The following is a 19,174-nucleotide window of genomic DNA, read 5'->3' as shown; positions in this document are numbered from 1 at the left end:
AACTACCAAAGGGTCAAAGGGTCAAAGCGACAGCACCCACCAGAACACACTGCAAGACTGAAAGGGTCGCAAAGCTAAGACACTCTGTGGGGCTGCTGGGGCCTCGCTCCAGTTCCAGGGGACCCAGGGGACCCTTCCGCCCTCCAGTCACACACACACACACACACACACACACACACACACACACACACAATGAATCTTAAACCAAGGTGGGCGGCCCCTGAGGAACAGCCGAGGGTGTCTTCTAGCCTCGCCTGTACACACAGCCAAACTGAATACACGCTAACCAGTAAAGTGACATTGTCAAAGGGAAAATGTTTTGCCTGCATGTGTGTTTGTGTACCACACATGTTCCTTGTGGTCGGAAGAGGACACCAGATCCCCTGAACTGTAGTCACAGACAGTTGTTAACAGTCATGTGGGCACCGGGAGCCAAATCTGTCTTCTTCAAGAACAGCAAGTGTCCTTAAACACCAACTCACTTAACCAGCCCTAACCAACGGGCATTTTCTGATGACTTTAAATTGGGTGGCTTGTAATCCCAATGGCCAGAGGACAGGGATGGGGACCCCTAGAGTAAGCTGGCTGCCCAGAGGGGCGGAATCAGTGAGCTGTGGGTTCAAGCGAGAGACCCTTGGAGCCACCTGACTTGCACACACATGTACATAAAATGCACAGACGCCCCACACGTGAAGACACACACATAGATACCATGGTGTCACCAGGGCTGGAGCAGGGCAACCTACGAAGCTGTGGAAACCAGCAGAGCCCCTGAAAGCTTCCTTGGGAGGGCCGTGGAGGAATCTCTGGATGAGACCTTTTGAGACAGGGTATCTATCATGTAGTCCAGGGTGGCCTCAAAACTGTGCTCTCAGCCACCCAGGAGGCTGGGAGTACAGGCATGTGCCACACCTACCCAGGAAGAAACCTACTAACAGCAAATTCAGACACCTAGCTGCAGAAAGAAAGAGAGAAGGCACCAAAAAGATGGGAAGGCGTGGAAGCTGTGGTGACAGGGGTGCAGAGGGACCTGGGCCAGGGCGACCAGCAGGACGACGTCTAAAACACAAGCAGCCAGTGTGATCTAATTTTATTATTAAATCTTGTTGCATTAAAAACGTATTCATTTTTGCATGTGTCATATGCCACAGAGGTTGTATGGAGTCCAGAGGACAACTTGAGGGGGCTGGGTCTTTCCTTCCAATATGTGGGCTCTGGGACTTGAACTCAGGTCCTCAGGATTGGTAGCAAGTGTTTTCGCCTGCTAAGCCATTTTGCTGGTCCTAAGTTTAAATTTTCTAGTAGCCACTTAATAAAAACAAATATAAGTTAATTTTAATAATATATTTTATTTAACCCAAGATATCCAAAATATTACCATATCAACATGTGAGCAATATAAAAAATTATTTTTTTTTGTACCACATCTTTCAAATTGGGTGGGTATTGTACACTTAAAATATATCTCAATTCACACGAGCCACATTCTCAAGTGCTCCAAGCCACTGGACCTGGTGGCTCCTGACTGCACGGCACAGCAAGACCCTTGCTGTCTCAGGCCGTCGCATCTTGGGCCCCTTAGAAGTGTGGTATCTTGGGCCCTTCCCAGATCCCAGAGAAGTCAAATGCACATTCAAGACTGAGGAAATGGGCCAGTTCTGCTGAAAAACTCCTGTGGCCGCCTATTGCTCTCATGGTAAGTGCCTAACTATTGAGCTTGGCAACCATCCACCCAGCTACCCATCCATCCACACATCCACCCACACATCCATCCATCCATCCATCCATCCACACATCCATCCACCCATCCATCCATCCACCCATCCATCCATCCACACATCCATCCATCCATCCACCCACGCATCATCCTAACAGCACTCATTCTGCGTATGGCCCTGAGCACTGAGTGCCAGGCCCCATGGTGGACAGTCTGGGTGGTGCTGGGGACACAGCAGGGTAGACAGGCTTGACTTATGCCCTCTTGAGGTTCCCAGCAGGCAACAACCATCATAAATCCCTCTTTTGACTAGTGTGGATGCCATGTGCTTCTTACAAAGTTACAGTGAGCGAGGAGTATCCCAGGAGGCCTGACCTGGCCAGAGTGGACAGGGATCCAGAAACTAAGCCAAATAAGGGAAGCGCCACAACCGCGGCAGCAGCCACGAGCAGATTAAATGTCCTGCTGCAGGGGGCAGGACTGCCAAGCAACCTGGCCTGTCGTTAGGAAGGGTCACTTTCAGGCTGTAGAGAGGCGAGCAGACAGGCCCTGAGCATAAGGTTACAGGAAGCTCTCCAGGGTGACACGACTGGAAAGTAGGAGAAAGGGAACAGAGGACTAAGAAGGTACTCAGCTGGCCAGAAGATGACTAACTTGGGTCAAAGAACTGTGGTGAGCCGTGCTTTAAAAAGCTTTTCCATTAGCCAGGCATGGCAGTCCACGATTTTAATCCTAGTGCTTGGGAGGCAGTTCAAGACTGGCCTGATCTACAGAGTAAGTTTCAGACCAGCTAGGGCTACACTGCCTCAAAAAGAAAAAGGAAAAAAAAGTTCCTTCTATTAAAGATACTGCGTTTGCTGACAGCTGAGCAGGGGATGAAGCCAGCGGCAGAGATGAAGTGGGGCCTTTGGGACACAGGACTATGTTAGGGCTTTCTGCTTCTGTGTTTGAAATTTTCCCTGAAACGAAGAATTCTTTTTTCCTTCAGACAGCTGAGGACACTGGGAAGTCATAGCCACTGTGAAGGAAGGCACCAAAGCTCTTCCTGAAGGGAGAAGTCACAAAACCAGAGCTCTGACCCTCCTCTCAGAGGAGTCCATGAAGAATAGGGCTAAAGGCACACTCGAGAGGCCCAGGGCGCCTGCCTTCAGAGCTGAAAGCTAACAGTCAGTGGCACAGGCCTAGAAGCCCAGCATGCTGGGAGGTAGCAGCAGGAGAATCAGGAGTCAAGATCAAACCACATGGTGAGTTTGAGGCAAGCCTGGGCTACGTAAGGCCTTGTCTTCTCTTTTGAGACAGGTCTCACTGGGTAGCTCCCCAGTTGGTCTGGAACTCTCTATGTAGACCAGGCTAGACTTGAATTCAGAGCCCTGCCTGCCTGTACCTCCCAAGCATTAGGATTAAAGGCTGACCCACCATACCCAGCTTTTAAAAAAATATTTTCTGTGTATGAATGTTTTGCCTGCATATGTATGTATGTATGTGTGTATGTGCCCATGTGTGTCTGGTGTCTGCGGAGGCCAGCAGAGGGCACTAGAGTCTCTGAAAGGGCAGTTATGGATGGGCTGCTGGCTGCCTTGTAGGTGCTCAGAACAGAAGCGGGATCCTAGGAAGAGCAAGTACTCATTACTGCTGAGCTCACTCTCCAGCACCAAGACTCCTGTGGTCTTACAAAACAGACAGTAAGTTTCAACTCCAAACGCTTCAGTGAGAACCTGGGAAAGTAAAGATGACTTCCTTTTGGGGCTGTTCCAAGGTGACTGTGGTGTGACTGGGCTGTGGTGTGGCTGAGTGTCAGCTCGGGGTCTGTTCCCAGCATGTCTTCTCGAGAGCTAAGCGGCAACTGGAAAGTCTACAGAGGGCTCAGCAACTGCGCCTGGTGGGGAGACACCACCACGTATGGTGGGCAGTTATTGCTACAATTTGGGCTTCTGAGACCAGTCTGGCCTCAAATGTAGGATCATCCTGCCTCTGCGACTCAAGCGGCGGCACAGGCCTATGTCACCACGCCTGGCCGCTGGTTACTGTACGACATGTATTCTCCACACCGGTCACTCTAAGATGGATCAAGTGGCCATACTGACAGCTCATGGACACTGACCCACTGTCCTCACAGCCAGACTCCACAGTGGCACTCTCCTTAAGAGCCTGTCATCTACTCTGGATGCTGCGACACATGGCAGAAGCCTGACCCGAGTCAGGCTTCTGGTGACATCTCAAGAAGGTGCCTGGTGGGCAGCTGGGATGTGTCAGTGACAGGGGCTGCAGTGTATGATGGCCAGAGCAGCACAGTTCCTTCCCTCCCACTCTGCAGAGCCTTTGCAGGAGCGAAGCACTTCCTAGACGTTCTTCTCCATGTGGCCAGACACTGGCCACTTCTATAGTTAGCTTTTTCCCACCCTGAGTTTAAATGGGCTGAGAAGGGTGTTGGGAGGAGAGAATCCAGAATGACTCTCTCTGATGACCGTGCAAGGGCCACTCTGAGAGAGGGCAGGGTGGGACAGCTCGTAGAACTTAGGGCCCAAAGATCACTAGGGTCAGGGGCAGCTTACCAGGCCTCAGGACCCGGAGGAGAAACACCGGCAGGCAGGAAACAAGACTGTGATTGTGAAGTGGCCCGGGAGTGAGGAGGGCCCACACGGGACTTGCTAGATGCAGTCTCTGGGGCCAGCAAAGTGGCAGAGTGTGGACGCAGAGAGAAGGGCAGGCCTGGGCTTCTGCTGGCTTCTGCCGAGATGATCAGTGAGACAAGAACCAGGCGCACACAGGGGCAGCCTGCTTGCCATGAAGAAGGTACAAAGGAAACAGGAATCTGCGAATACTGAGCGCTGAGCTGAGCCACACACAGAGGAATGCAGAGGTGTGCGTGTGCGCGCTTACAAATACGTGAGGCCACAGCTAGCCACCAGCTAGGACACAGGCAGTGCACGCCTCACGCCTAGACCAGCGGACGGGTTCAGGGCCGCCCGGAGGACAGCTCACCAGCCCCTCATGGTGCAGGGGCAGGGAGGGGGAACTCAAGGAGGGAGAGCAGAGCAGACGCAGGGGCCTGCCGGGAGACGACAGCAGAGCAGAACAAACTGAACCACAGCACTGGCTCCCCCGGACGGTAACACCCCTCCGCTCATGCTGACGTCCAACTGTTAGAGAAATACAACAATTCTTATAAGGATCCACAGTGGCTGCTGCCAGCCAGAGCTTCTGGTGAGGACTGCCAACAGGGTGCAACTCAGGAGCACGCAGCCCCGCAGCACTCTCCTGAGCTTGCCAACCACTGTGTGTTACACCCTGGGAAAGCCTGGTACATCTGGGGACAGCCTATGCATGACCCCTGGCACTTTTCTACAAAGCTAGAATTATTGAACAGGAAAATTTCCTCCCTACGGACTTGGCTCCTGTGGTCACCAGCTATTCCTTCTGACTCCCGCAGGCCTCACCTCCATCTGCTTTCCTTGATACCTCACACTGGCCAGATGTGGACCCTGGGTTCCCACAGCCCTTTGCTCCTCTTCGTCTTGCCACCATGACTTGCCCAAACCTGCTTTCCTATTTCAGCCTTGACTGCTGTCTGCCTTGGCACCGGCTCGTGTGCTCTGTGAAGGCAGAGGCTGGCTCTGCTGTCACTGTCTGGCTCGTAGGAACACATGGAGAGAAACTGGGACTGGACTGTGCCTGACCTAACCTTGAGCCCTTCTCAGCTCAGAGACCCCTGGACTCTAGTTTCCACAGGGACACCCGCCAGGCTACTGTTTCCTGCCCACTTCTCAGATCCACGTCCATAAACGGTTCGGCCCCTGACCAAACAGAGTTTAGATCCTCCAGCCATCACACCAGCTGTCCGCACACTCTGTGAGACTTGGTGTGCCTGCCTAGCAGAGAGCCTTTTGCAGGAGACACACATCACCCCAGGAGCCCTTCAGCCACACAGCAGGTCTAGCACGGCCCTCCTGGTCCTTGGAATTCAACTCCTGCTGGTCAAATCGGGACCAAGAACGGAGGAGCTGTGGGGAACTAGGCCGGAAGGGCATACAGAGTTGGGGCAAGGGTTTCCTCAAAAGTAGTCAGCCACCCTCAGAGAAAGAGGAAGCAGCAGCAGCTCAGAGGCAGAAGCCTGCCTCAGCCTGGCAGCAGGAGAGCCTAGGGGCTGTCCCAGCTCCAGACTCAGCCCTACTCCCGGAAGGGCCTTCCCTTTTCATGACCAACCCATGAGGCAGGGGGACTTGAACTCAACACTCCTCAGACCCAGTAACCGCTCAGCACACTGTGCCCTGGTCCATGTCTGTCACCTCACACAGAGATGACTGTGGCCATCCCTTCTCGGGCTCTGTGCTCTTATTCCTATACCCACTTCCGTGTTCCCCCTGTGACCTCACAGGGCTTTCACACTAGCAATATGGTGACCATTCTCAAATGTGCTCCTCCACATAGACAGCGCCCTCCTCCTTCCTACACTCAGGCTGCTCTAGGCCCCTCTCACCCTGCGGCAAATCTTGCCCCCCACCGGACTGACCAGCTCACCTGCTACCACTACGGCCAAGCCACATGCATCAACGCCAGCTGGACTGAACCACTGGAATGTTTCCACACCTCTTCCCACAGGCTGTCAGGCGGCCTTGAACACCCTCAGAGCTCCAAGGGGCTGATGCTTTCCATGGCACTTGGCATCAAAGTCAAGTCCCCGCCACAGCTGCCCGTGTACCCTGACCTTTCCCCTACACGCCTGTCCAGTTTCCATCCTCTCCAGCATACAGTGGGGCCTCTGAACTGGCTTTACTTTCCTGGCAGGGATGTCCTTCAAGAGCTCTCCTGTCTCCGTCTCCTGTCCTTCCAGCTCTCAGTGTGCACGGCTCTCATCTCCAGCATTTTACCACCATGCACCCTGACCTGGAAGGAGGCTTTGGAATGACGGGGCACTTGTTTTGCTGCTGTAGCCCTGGCACTCCCAACAGGGCTCACAAAGTGGCAAATGCCTGCGATCGGGCAAACCAACAAGCAATGACAGGACTCAGGGCTCACTAGGACATCATGGCTTCCCAGTAATAAGAGGCTCAATTTGACTTGGCTCTAAAACAACTTGCTGGATTCCCTCTGAGCAAGTCAGAAGCAAGCTGACTCCATGCACTCCAACAATACCAAGGCCTGGCTGCTCTCCCCATATTGCCAAGGAAGCAGCCTACAACTACACTCCTAGAAGTGGGTTGGTAATGCTTCCGCTCACCTGTCCACGACCCCCTCAACATCTACCTTAATGCTGCCAAACACAATGTTGATAGTGATAACTGAGTATTCAGGACTTACTAAAGGTAAGATACTTCGCAAAGTTTTAGAGACATCTCTGTGCCTCAGTTCTTCATCTGTAGGATGGGTATAACAACAGGACTATTTAGCTCCGAGGATTCAATTAGCTATAACATAATTACACAATCTTACTGTGTATGATTTTAAAAATACCTCCTTACTTCAATTAGCTATTGTTGAGTAGCATGGCATCCTAAAACAGCGTCATAAAATCACAATTGTTTATTTCCTAATTCTGGAATGTAGACAGGGGGAGTGGCCTGAGGAGGGTGCTGTTCCAGGGCAGTGTCAGCTGGGATAGAAGATCCACCATGCTAGGCAGCTATTTGGCACAGCTGAGGGACAGATGCTGGACCTCTATGAAGAAATCAGGGAGCTGGTTGTGGTTGTGGTGGTGCGCGCCTTTAATTCTAGCACTTGTGAGACAGAGGCAGGCCTCCCAAGTTCTCTCAGTTCGAGGCCTGCCTGGTCTACTGATTGAGTTCAAGGACAGCTAGGGCTACACAGAGAATCCCTGTCTTGAAATACTAAAACTAAACCAAACCAAACTTAATAAAACCAAAAAAAACTACCCCAACACCCCCCAAAATAAAGAAGCTGGGTGTGGCAGTGCATACCTTTAATCCCAGCACTCTGGAAGGCAGAAGCAGGCAGATCTCTGTGAATTGGAGGCCAGCCTGGTCTACAGAGTGAGTTCCAGGACAGCCAGAGCTGTGCAGAGAGACCCTGTCTCGATAAACAAAAAACAAAACAAAACAAACAAACAAACAAAAAATCAGGGCACCAGGGGTGATCAAAGAGGCTATCAGGCATGTTAAGGCCATTTGGCTCAAATTACTGGCCCAGCCATTACTCAAGGTCAGGAGCTTCCCTTTCTTGAGTAGAAACAAGAGAGAATGGGGACTACCTTTAAGTGCAACCATTGTAAAAACACATCAGTGGAAACTTTAAAATATACAACTGGGGCTGGAGAGATGGCTCAGCAGTTAAGAGCACTTGCTGCTCTTCCATAGGACCTAGGTTCAGTTCCCAGCACCCACACAATGGTTCACAACTAGCCACAACCCCAATTCCAGGGGATCCAATGTTCTCTTTTGACTTCTAAGGGTATCCAGGCACGAACCTGCAGACACACTCGCAGGCAAAATCCTCATACACCAAAACAAGCACCAACACAGCGAACCTTACACCCTGCCCCACTGAGTAAACTTCTTCCGCAAATCTCCGTACATAGGCCGGGGTGTGGGTGGGAGTGTGGAAGCATGGACAATGGCTCACAGTCCTCTCAGGATGGGCAAAGTGTGGCCCCTTACTCCACTTCAGCCTATGGGTGCCGGTCATCACAGTTCTCTCTGCCCAGAGCCAATGCCAACCCCATGGTCTGGAACCTCACCCTAGGAGCCACATTAAACACTGCTCTCAGATGTTCCTTCAATGCTCTTGCTCCTGGCCACTTCCCAGGGAGCTCTGCTGTGCTCCCTGACTAATCCTACCTTGACAGCGAGTTCTTTCAAGACCGAGAAGCTAGCCTAGCTTCTCTGCTGTGTTCCTGCATCCTACACCACGGAAGCAAAACACCTCCTGTTGCCTGTCCTGTGCTCTCAGAGGTGTTCAGCTGTACAGACGGGATGAGCGGAATGTCCAGGAGGCTGCGATCGGCTGTGCTCATTTCGCAGTGAGCCTGACGGCTGCCACACATTCTTCCAGGTGGGAAACAAAGACTTGTTTCTAAGAAGTTCAAGGTTCCCAGAAGGGAGCGGGGATTGAGAGACAAATTTCAGCCTGTGCCAGCAGCGATGTGACTGACACAAGGAAAGGGTTAAAGGAGGAATGGACAGGGATGATAGCAGTATAATTCCAAAGAGTGGTCAGGCAGGGAGTCTGGGCTGTCTAGACAAATGACCAGGAGAAGAAAATACTAAGTACAAAGGGCCTGGGGCCAGTGTGGCTGGAGCAGAGGGAGAGAGATCCAGCCAGTTCAGACAGGTGAGAAGGGCAGATGGTGAACCCTGCAGGCCACGGAAAGGGTGTGGGCTTCTACCCTGAGGAGATGGAGTCCAGAGGGATTCTCAGCAGGGAGGAAAAATATAGGTGCTGGAGACTCTTTGGTTACATGGGAGAATGGCAAGGGCAGGAAGACCAATGAGGAGGACGTCACAGACTTCCACCTGCCTGAACTTACGAGAGTACCCGGAGATAATAACCAAGGAGGTATGAGGTCAGCCTGGAGCTCAACCACAAATACAAATGATACCCACGCCCACTCCACAGTCCTCACAGGGCCTTCCAGCTTGCCCTGCAGATGCTTCCAGGCTCAAAAAAGCCTTGTGAAATCAATGACTGGCGCGCACGTGCACACACACACACACACACACACACACACACACACACACACACACCAACCTGAGCCTACTTCCTAGATGTGTGACGTTAGGCAAGTAACAACTTCCATTTGCCCTCAGTATCCCCAAACTCGGAGAGGTCACTGCAGTTCCTGTCCTCAAGAACTATTCATTCAGAATCTTTTTACTGGGAGGCTGGGTGTGTAGAATTTGTGTAGATTTCTTGGGTTCCACCCCCAGCACCACAAAAACACAATTAAAAACAAAACCAAACCCAAACACTATCAATGGGGGCACTCTACGTGCCGGAGACCGCCCTTCCCTGGCCCTCTCCATGGCATCCTTCCACTCAATCGTCTGGAAAGCTCACCTGTCCTTTCCTGGCCTTCTCGGCACCACCCCTGTCCTGTCACATCCTAGGCGATGCTTGCCTAAGCGCCTGCTGCGAGCGGCCAGACCTGTCTTTTTCCGGCAACGTACTTTCCTATTGCCGCAAAACGGGGCTCTGCACCTTCTCATGGTGCTTCGGGCCCTTCGAAAAAGTCCAGCTCTCTAGGTAAAGTTCCCCGACAGATCTTCAACGATATTCTCAAAATGATCACTGCCATCAGCATTCCATGACTTGCTCGCCTCGGCCTCTGCACGTGCCCTCCACTGCCTGGCCCAAAGACCCCACCCCCACCCCCGCAAGGCCGGCTGCCTACCGCTCTCTACCCAACCCGCTCCTGCGCATCATCCAATCACCGTAGCTGCTCTACGGACCCTCCAACATCCGGGCCTTACTATCAGACTCCTCATGCAACGCCTGTCCCCAGCCACGTGCGCAAAGACTTCTGGGCTTTGTCGTTTCCCAAGAAAAGTGAGCAAAGAGCTGGCCTTGTAGAGCTCCATTTCCCAGGAATCACTGCGCCCGCCCGTTGTGCGATCCTAACAGTTAAAACCAGGTGGTTTTTACAAGGCTGGTTGGGAGACAGTTGGTTCCAAATTGCCATGGAAACAAAAAAATCACTTACCTGGAAGGCAGGGAGCGTCTTTTTGCCCGGGAATCTCCTACTCTGCAATGACTCCAGAGCGGGTTGGACACAGGTGGGGTAAAATTTGCCCACTGCCTGTCTGCTCCCCGGATGGTATAAAGACAGGCCTGCCGAACACACCCAGAGCCTACCGGATGGTTGCCTGACACAAGAAGCCAATTCTGGGTGGACTCTACGGAAGCCCTGACGGATAAGGGCAGAACATGCCAGTTCCTAGCAATAGGCCAGGAGGGGGCCTTTACTCTGGAAAAGGCAGGTGTGGGCCGGGACTGTTGTTCCCAGGATGCGTCTAGGTGCTCCAGCCCACTAGCCTCGGGCTGCCCCTCGCCTGCACCAAGCACTGTGATGTCCCCAGGAAGGATATACCCACACCACGAAGCACCGCCCCACACCACCTTCTCCACCATGCCTCTGAGGTCAGGGGAGGGGGCCAAGGCCCTGCAAACGCTCAGGCAGGCATGTGAGAAAGCTTTTTACTGGGGGTACAGCGAGGAGGAGCAAGGCCATCTCCCCCTACCTGCCCCCCCCCCTCCGAGGGCCCTGGGTAGGGGCGTCTCCCCTCTAGCGGACCACCACTGTCTTTGGTACAATAAATAGAAAACAAGGGGGTGGGGGAGCCAAGGGTCCAGGCTTAGTGGGAAGGGTGCGGCCAAACCCCTCTCCCTTGACCCCCTGCCCTGGGCCCCAGTCAGTGCAGGCCTCACCCACCCCAGCTGGGTAGCAGCAAGTCCAGTCAAGGGGAGAGATGAGGATGGGAGCCCAGGGCCCCCGGATGGGGGTGGGGTATGGCTTCAGGAGGGGCCCCAGGGAGGGGGCAGGGTCATGAGCTAGCTGCTGTGCTCTGGGGTACACCATGGAGGCCCAGGCGAGGCCCCAAAGTAGCAGGGTCGTCAGGGGGTGGGAGAGGTGGTCGGCCTCCCGTCATCCGAGTCCGGAGGGCTGAGGCAGCTGGGTGCTGGGGGGCAGGTGCTGGATGAGGTGGAGAGCAGTCTGGAGGGCTGCCCACCAGGCTCACATCCATCAGCTCTGGGGGTGGTGGTGATGTTGGTGATGGGGGTCGTCCAAGGCATCGGGGTTGGGGGGGTAGTTGGGACCCAGTCCCCGGCAATGTCGAGGCAGAGGTAGGGGCTTGATGTGTCTTGTGGGGCACATCACCCCCTGCCCAGGGGCGCAGTGGCTGGGAGGGTAGGACCTAAAAAAGCAAAAGGAGTCATGGGTGGTGAGATCCTCAAATCCCAGGCACCTGCCACCCACCTCCAAGGCTTCACAGTACCTGGGGGCTGTTCATCTCACAGTCGGTGATAGGGGGCCCGGGGCCCCCACAATATCGGTTGCTGTAGCGGTAGGCCCTGTTGTCACTGGAGGAGCCACTGGAGCCTCCTAGAAGCACCAGGTCAGGAGAGAAGAGGGCAGAGGTGGTAAGACGACGGCAAGGGGCGAGTCTACTCACCACCTAGACCCTAAGCTTAGACCAGAGCCTGTGTGAAGGCTCCAACACCCCAATTTTGAAATGTAGGGTCGGAGTTCTGTGGAGGGCTAGCGTCAGTTTTAGGGGGTGGAGTCTCAAGCTCGGATCCAGTCAGAGGTCCTGTTGGTCACGTGGGACTGTCCCACCCCACTGCGGAGCTCAGGATCCAGTAGCTCCTGGGGCTCTGTGACAGAGGCCCAGCGGCGAGGCCACCCGGGGTGGGCCCTGCAGTACACATCTGACACTGGGCACCCACCAGAACTGGAGATGGAGCTGGCGGTGCTAGAGGAGGGGCAGGTGTCGAGGGGCGCCGGCGAGGTGGAGGCACTGCTCCCTGCCGGGCCTGTGTTGGTGGCCTCGTCGGCCGTGCGGCGGAAGAAGCCATGCTGCAGAGCGCCCAGCGGGCTGATGCGGGCGGCGGGCTCATACTCCAGCATGCGCAGCACCAGGTCCTGGAAGCGGAGGTAGTCGGCGGGGCTGTGGCCCGGCTCCCCCGCCCGCCGGCCCCCGGGCCCGCCCGTCTGCACGCCCAGCACCTCCTGCAGCCGCCGTGTCCCGGGGCCCTGGTAATCCTGGCAGGGAGGGGGTGGGAGGGGGGGCAAGAGAGTGGCCGTCAGTGGGCAGGAGGGGCAGGGAGACACACACGGGGAAACAGAGGCACAAGAGAAAAAGAGGAAAAGAGAAGCTAACAGGAGCTGTGGGGTGTGGGGTGTGATGGGGTGGGCGGGAGAGGAAGGAAAGGACAGACAAGGGTGAGAGGAAGACAGGGAAAGACGCAGGGAGAGGGGAGCCCCAAGTGTGAGTGAGGGGCCACCCAAGGAGGGTTAAGTGGCACAGGGCAGGGGCCGCACCTTCCTGAGTTCCTTTGTCCTTCGTAGGGTCCAGCCACCCCCAGGCAGCCGCTCAAAGTACTTTCGGGCCTTGGGTGCTTGCTCCAGCATGGGCGCGGGCGGGATGCCCAACACCTCCACAATGCGGCTCATCTGGTCCACCTGCGGGCACGCGGCGGTCAGGGGTGCCAGGCCGCAGGCTCCACCCCTCCCCCTCCAGCACACCCTTCCGGGGGCACACCTCATTGGAGCCGCTGAAGAGGGGCTCTCCCGTGTGCATCTCCACAAGGATGCAGCCCAAGGACCACATGTCGATGGCCAGGTCGTAGGGGGTGCCCAGGAGCACCTCGGGGGAGCGGTAGAAGCGGCTCTGGATGTACTGGTAGATCTGGGGGAGGGACAGTAGTCAGGGCGCCTGCTCCCTGCTTGAAAGCAGGACAGAACCCCTCTACATCTTGAGGTCCTCAGCAGTGTTGCACAAGCCAGTCACTGTCGCTCATCAGCCTCTGGTCCTCGAGGACCTGCTTTAACCCTGTCTCCATCCCCAGGTCTGGTCCCTCTTGTTTAAGAGGGCTGGCCATCCCACACTGTAGAACAGCAGCAAAGCCTTGGGACTTGGCCTGTTCACAGCAGGCTGCAAGGCTTCACGGTCCCCTACCTGTGACCTGAGAGTAGTCGGCAAAGCACGGCTCAGGCTCAGATCACAACTGCATTCCTCTGAGGAGCTGCCTAGCCCTCAGCTTCACCTCTTCTCCTCTTTGCTTGGGTTTTCTCTGCCCCCTTAACCTCTGATGCCCTCCCTCCAGGTGGACCTCCCTAAGACCAGTACCATCTCTAGGGCATCAGCTTCCAGGGCCAAAATGAAGCTGTCCCATGCCATCCCACCCGGGCCGCTGGCCCTGCCCAGAGTCAGAGCCGCACCCGCTGGCCAAGCTGGCAGGAGCTGCCAAAGTCCACAATCTTGATGGCGCTGCGCTTAGGATTGCAGAGCAGGATGTTCTCAGGCTTGAGGTCACAGTGGATGATGCTGAGCTCAGGTGTGGCCAGAAAGAGCAACGCTGTGCAGAGCTGCTGCGCCAGCTTCCTCGTCAAGTTCAGCGAGACCCCTCGGAAGTGTGTGTTGCGCAGGAGGTCATACAGGTTGTAGGACAGCAGCTCAAACACCAGGCACAGGTGATTCCGGAACATGAAGTGTCGCTTCAGGTGCACTGTGGGGGACATCCGGCAACAGGTCAGACACGCTGAAAGGGCAGGTGGCCGGGGCCACACAGCAGCCACCTCTGGGAAACTGCAGTGAGCCTTCAGGAGTTTCTGCACCCACTCACTGGACTGCCAAAGCATGTTAATTCTCCTGAGGCTCTCACACCTTCCAATTTTTACCAAATGGAAGGCTCCTGCCAGGAGGAGCAGTGAGCATGACTGTAATCCCAGCACTTGGAAAGATAAAACGGAGGATGGTGAGCTCAAGGCCAGCTTGGTTTACACAGTGAATCAAAAAAACCCAACCCCCCCCCCAAAAGCAAACAAGCAAAAAATCAAAAAACAAAAGCAAAGGGTGGTGTCACTTAGCGGTTACAGTACTGTAAGGCAGGGGATGTTTGCCTAGCAAGCACAAGGCTCTGGGTTCAATCCCCAGCACTGCGGGGGGAGAGGGGAGAGGTACTGTTACCTCCTAAAAGAACTTCAGAACAGTTCCATGCCTCATTTCATTTTATAACACGGAACCAGGCCTGGTGGTATAGGCGTGCTGGCCCATGTCTTTGCACGCTGATGCTCCAAAAGTTTAAGCTCAAGGCCCATCTGGACAACTCAGTCAGTGGGGCCCTATCTCAAAATAAGTATAAAGAGGTATGGAGCTGGTGCAGTGGCGCACACTTGTAATCCCAGCACTCAGCAGGCAGAGGCAGAAGTTCAAGGCCAGCCCGGTCCACAAAGCAAGTCCATGACAGCCAAGGCTACTGAGAGAAACCCCATCTCAAAAAAAAAAAAAAAAGTCTAGAGATGTAGTTCTGGTGTGTGTGTGTGTGTGCGCGCGTGCGTGCGTGAAAGACAACACGACTGCTTGCCTAGTATAAATGAAGCTCTGGGTTTGATCCCCAGTATAGCAAAACAAAACTTTGGCAAAAAAAATTCCAAAAGTACCACCACCAGCAAAAAACAAAAACAAACCTACACAAATGAACCTGCTTTCCTCTTTGCTGTATCCATCTTTGTGGCAAGGGCCGCTGGCTAAACTCTTTAGAATCTCTTCCTGGAGGAACTGAAGACTGGGACACATCTCAAGAGTCAGAGTTCCAGAGGCCACCACTTCCCACATTAACTGTTGAGTATGAACGGTCACCTCATGTACATGATAGCCTTGGTTTCTTATCTCCAAGACATGCACAAAATTGCCCTCTCTCTCAGCAGGTTGGGGGAGGTAATTCAGCTGAAGTGCTTGCAGCACAGGCTGGCCCTGAGCTCAGCAGGAGCATCCACGGGGCAGGGAAGCCGCAGGTCCTCGCTGAGGCCTGTCTGCTCAGGCGCCGCCCTCACCTATGTAGTACTTCATTTCCGTATCGTGCTGGTTCATGAGCTCCAGCAGCCGCAGCTCGATCTGCGCCTGGTTCAGGAAGGCCTTCTTGTTCTTAATGATTTTGATGGCCACCAGCTCCTGGGTCTGGTGATCATATGCTTTTACCACCTGCTGAGACAAGGAGAGTTACCTGGGGAGGGGGAGGCCCACCAGCCACACTTTCTAACCACTAAAGCTCACAGCCTGCTCCCATCCCTTGCACTGGATACAAAATGACACAGTTCTCTTACAGGAGCCTTGTTTACACTTTTACAGAACAAAGACGGAGGAAACTAAGTGGCTGAGTGGCTGGCCCAACAGGACTAGCAGCAGTGAGCCACCAGTAAGGTTGGTGGTGATCTGCACCCACACACGGGTGCGTGGGGAGTACCTGGCCAAAGGAGCCTTTGCCAATGAGAGAGTCGATCTCGTAGCGCTCCAGCCAGCGCTCGCCACTGCGCACAATGTAGTCGTGGTTGTCGTCGTCATAACCGTGGTTCAGGACCTTCTTCTCCTTTTTGGTGCTCGGGTCCTGGGGTGGCGCCTGTTGGGCCCGCCGCTTCTTCTTCGCATAGTATACCTGCTCAGGTAGCCAGGAAGGCAGACCGTTGAGCGACCCGGGCAAGAAGCCCGGACCCTCTTCCACAGCCAGCCAGGGAATCCCATTCCCCACCCACCTCATTGATGTGCTTGTAGGTCTTGATGAGGTCCACCGAGAGCTTGCGCAGTGGGGCTGAGGTCGCGTCCCGGAAGGCCAGGGGCAGTCTCCGAGGCAGTAGCCGCACATCAGGCAGTACCTGCAGTAGAACGGGGAAGACACTGAGCACAAGCCTTCACCTCCGATGTCCAGGGAGACTGCGAAAGAGACAACACACTGCCCATGCCCACACCCATGTACTTCTGCTCAAGGACAGATCCCACCCTGTAGAGCCTGGTACACACTGGGGAGTTTCCTAGGCATCTGTTTATTGCGCAAAGAGTGACTGACCTCTCAACTACTCAGCCCCTGGTCTGCTCAGCCATATATGGGTTCTGTCCCCCAAATGTCTGCATCTGAGATCACTGTTTCTGGGAACCAGGCCACCAAATCCCTGTATCTCCATGTCCTCACCCTCAAGTGAGTGTTACTGCCCAGTTCCTAAAACTCTTGGTTGGCATTGGACTCCCTGGGTCTCCCACTGACCTCAGCTCAGTTCCTTCTGATCCCTCCACATTTTTTCACCCCAGACCTCTTCCTTGTTATGAACTCTCAGACCTGTGTCTCGGTCTGCTGAGTGCCAGTTCTAAGCCTGACCTGCACTCACTTGTTTAACCCTCAAAACTGCCCTGAGAGAAGGTTGTGGAGAAGCTCAAGAATTCAGTCCTCAGCAGTAATGAGGGTGGACTCTCCAAACTCCAACTGCCTCAAATTCTTCCAGTATTGTGAGGCCTCCAAAATCTCCAGAGGTCCTCCAACAATCATGCTGTTGTCTGGAGACCCTTCTATCCTCAGGCAGCTGAGAAGCCAGCTGAATGCCTACCTGTGTGTGTTCCTGGGGCCCTGGAAAGCCAGAGAAGGGACCATGGCCTGGTGGGATGGCCATGGTGGGCTCAGAGGGCCGCAGGGGTGTGAGGCCTGGAGCGGGAGCCCGGCCTGGGGGCGCCTTCTCGCATCCTGCACCTCGGCTGCCACCGCCGCTGAGACCTGAGAGCAAGTAGGAAGTGGGGAGGAACATGGAACAAGGCGGTTTGGAGGTCAGGGCCAGGGAGAGAAGAGGTGGACATGAAGAAGGGGGCAGGGCAAGCGGGAGGCAAACCGAGTAGGCAGAGCACCAGCACCAGGCAGCAATGCGGAGACAGAAGAGAGCGACAAACAGGTTGACTTAGCCATGTCCCTCAACAAATGATGGGACAAAAAAATGAATGAGGCAAAACATCGAGAAAATGCAAAAAGAGTCATTAGAGACATACGGGTGTGTGGGAGGGTGGGTACAAGGCCAGGATGGAAGGGTAGAAAGGGGCCAGTAATTGGGAGAGCAAATGAGAAGGCAGAAACCGTGTAGAGCCTGGGCGGCAGAATTCATTCTTTCTTTGAATTTCTGCTGGTGGCTGCCTGGAGTCGCTCAGAGGCCCCGCCCTCACATGCTCGTCCCTCAACACCCAGGGCCCAATTTCAAGTCCGCTCTATGCACCACTTCTTTCTACTCTAAGGAGCATAAGCAGCCCTGTGGACCTCCCAGCGAAGCCAAGGTTATCTGACAACTCCTTTACACGCGAGCGTTACAGATGGCTCAGCCTCCACAGCACATTCTGCCCCGGCATCCACTCCGCGCTCCAGGCCGCTCCCATACAGGGTCTCCTGCAACAGCGGCCCTTCTAACCGCTCTAGATTCACCCCACTAGGATGTCTCCGTTTCTCCCAGACCTCGACTCTTCAGGAAACAAGCGGGCAGTGCCATTTCTCAACAGTTTCGAGTCACTTTTTCTCTCTTACACTGGGACCCTTGCTATCCCTCTAGCAATATTTCTAAACCGGATCATTCCACAATCGAGTCTATTCCTAGAAGGGTCCAACAGCCAAATCCCTATATATCACACAAGACTTCTCTCTCTGAAAGTGTTGTCCGGAACAAAATCCTCTCCCTAGGAGCCTCCCCCATGTCAGATTCCCTCCGAGCCTATGCCTTGCTACTCCAGGTCCCCTTATTGGGGCTTCACCGACAAACAACCTCTTCCCGAGCCCTCCCACACCAGGACCGGCTCTTCCAGCTCCCACCCTACCCGGGTCAGGGCTGGCGCTGGGCCCACGGGGGGCTGGAGCAGTGCGGTGGGGCCCCCAGTGCGGTGGGCGAGCGGCCAGCATGGCGATGATGGTGGCGGCGGTGGTGGTGACGAGGTGGCGGCCGCCTGTCCCGGGCCCGGCTGGCCTGGCCAGCCCTCGGCGGTGAGGGCAAGCGGGACAGGCGGCCGGGTGGGTGACAACAGCAGCCGCCGCCACCGCCGCGGGGGGGGGGGGGGGGGGGGCGGGGGGGGGGGGGGGACGAGGGTCAGACCGGGGCACGAGGGGGTGGGGTGGGGTGGTGGAGAAGGGGACAGCAGGTGGACGGGGGAGGGGAGGGCTAGCCCTCGCCCTCCGGCCCAGCCCCACCCCGCGCGGCCACCCGCCCCCAGGGACCCTGGCGTCCCGCCCCCCACCCCGCAGGCCCGCCCCGGCCGGTGGAGTCCCGGCGGGCGGGGCCCAACTGAGCCCGGCAGGCCGCACCTCCCATGGCAACAACCGCACTATTGGTCGTTGCCGCTAAAAGCTTAACCAATCAGCACTCAGGGCAGCTGTTGCTAGGCGACAACGAAGCGGCCAGCGCCGCCGAGCCCAAACAAAGGGCGGGAGTGGGGCCGGCCGCCCCCTCCCGGACTCCCTCTCTGGACGGCTCCCTCGGGCTCAGCCCCTTCCAGGAATCTGGCCGTGCGCTGCCGGGATCCGCCGCGCCGGCCCGAGGCCCCCTCCCTTCTCTTGCTCCATCTCCGGGGACGGGCAGGGCGGATCCCGGCCGGCCCCCACCCAAGCGCGCCGCCCGCCCGCCACAGCGCCGTTACCTGAGGGCGTGGGTAAGGGGCCTCAAACTGCTCGGGGAGCCCGAGCTCAGACCTGCCCACTGGCTGCGGGTGTCCGGCGGACGCGGCGAGCCAGGGCCCTGATTACCCAGTAATGCAACCAGCAAAATGGCGACCACAACAAACCGGCCCCCCTGCCCCGGCTCCGCCCCCACACCGCTCACGTGACTCGGGGAAGCGCTGTGCGCCTGCGCCTTCGGGCGCGGAGCCGCGCACATGCGTAGCAGCCACCAACGGAGCATGCGCCATGTGACCCCACGAAACTTTCCACGGCACCCCCCAAGCACACCTAAAAGTTGATTAAGGGCGCATGCGTTTTGCGGCCAATGAGCAATCAGCA

The 19,174-nt window shown here is 55.7% G+C and overlaps 1 protein-coding gene across 4 annotated transcripts; it reads right to left on the bottom strand.

Annotated features, from left to right (window-relative positions):
• Positions 1-1,329: 1,329 nt before the first annotated feature.
• On the bottom strand, positions 1,330-18,959 carry Dyrk1b (dual specificity tyrosine phosphorylation regulated kinase 1B). 4 transcript variants are annotated; one of them, XM_055594744.1, is made up of 12 exons: positions 18,004-18,189; positions 16,764-16,927; positions 15,921-16,040; positions 15,635-15,823; positions 15,225-15,372; positions 13,611-13,897; positions 12,931-13,077; positions 12,711-12,851; positions 12,396-12,431; positions 12,116-12,311; positions 11,665-11,771; positions 1,330-11,583 (listed from the first exon to the last, which is right to left on the bottom strand). In XM_055594744.1, exons 1-12 carry the CDS (start codon positions 18,083-18,085, stop codon positions 11,212-11,214), a joined length of 1,989 nt encoding a protein of 662 aa, XP_055450719.1. In that variant the 5' UTR covers positions 18,086-18,189; the 3' UTR covers positions 1,330-11,211. The 4 variants fall into 4 exon arrangements, with proteins under 4 accessions (XP_055450719.1, XP_055450721.1, XP_055450717.1 ...); XM_055594746.1 differs by lacking the exon at positions 18,004-18,189 and adding an exon at positions 18,817-18,959 and having other exon boundaries at positions 12,116-12,431; XM_055594742.1 differs by having other exon boundaries at positions 12,116-12,431.
• Positions 18,960-19,174: the final 215 nt, after the last annotated feature.

Source organism: Psammomys obesus, unplaced genomic scaffold, assembly GCF_907164565.1.
Source record: "Psammomys obesus unplaced genomic scaffold, mPsaObe1.curated_primary_1811, whole genome shotgun sequence".
Taxonomy (NCBI): domain Eukaryota; kingdom Metazoa; phylum Chordata; class Mammalia; order Rodentia; family Muridae; genus Psammomys; species Psammomys obesus.
The sequence above is the reverse complement of the archived record's forward strand: the minus strand, read 5'-3'. Positions and strand labels throughout refer to the sequence as shown.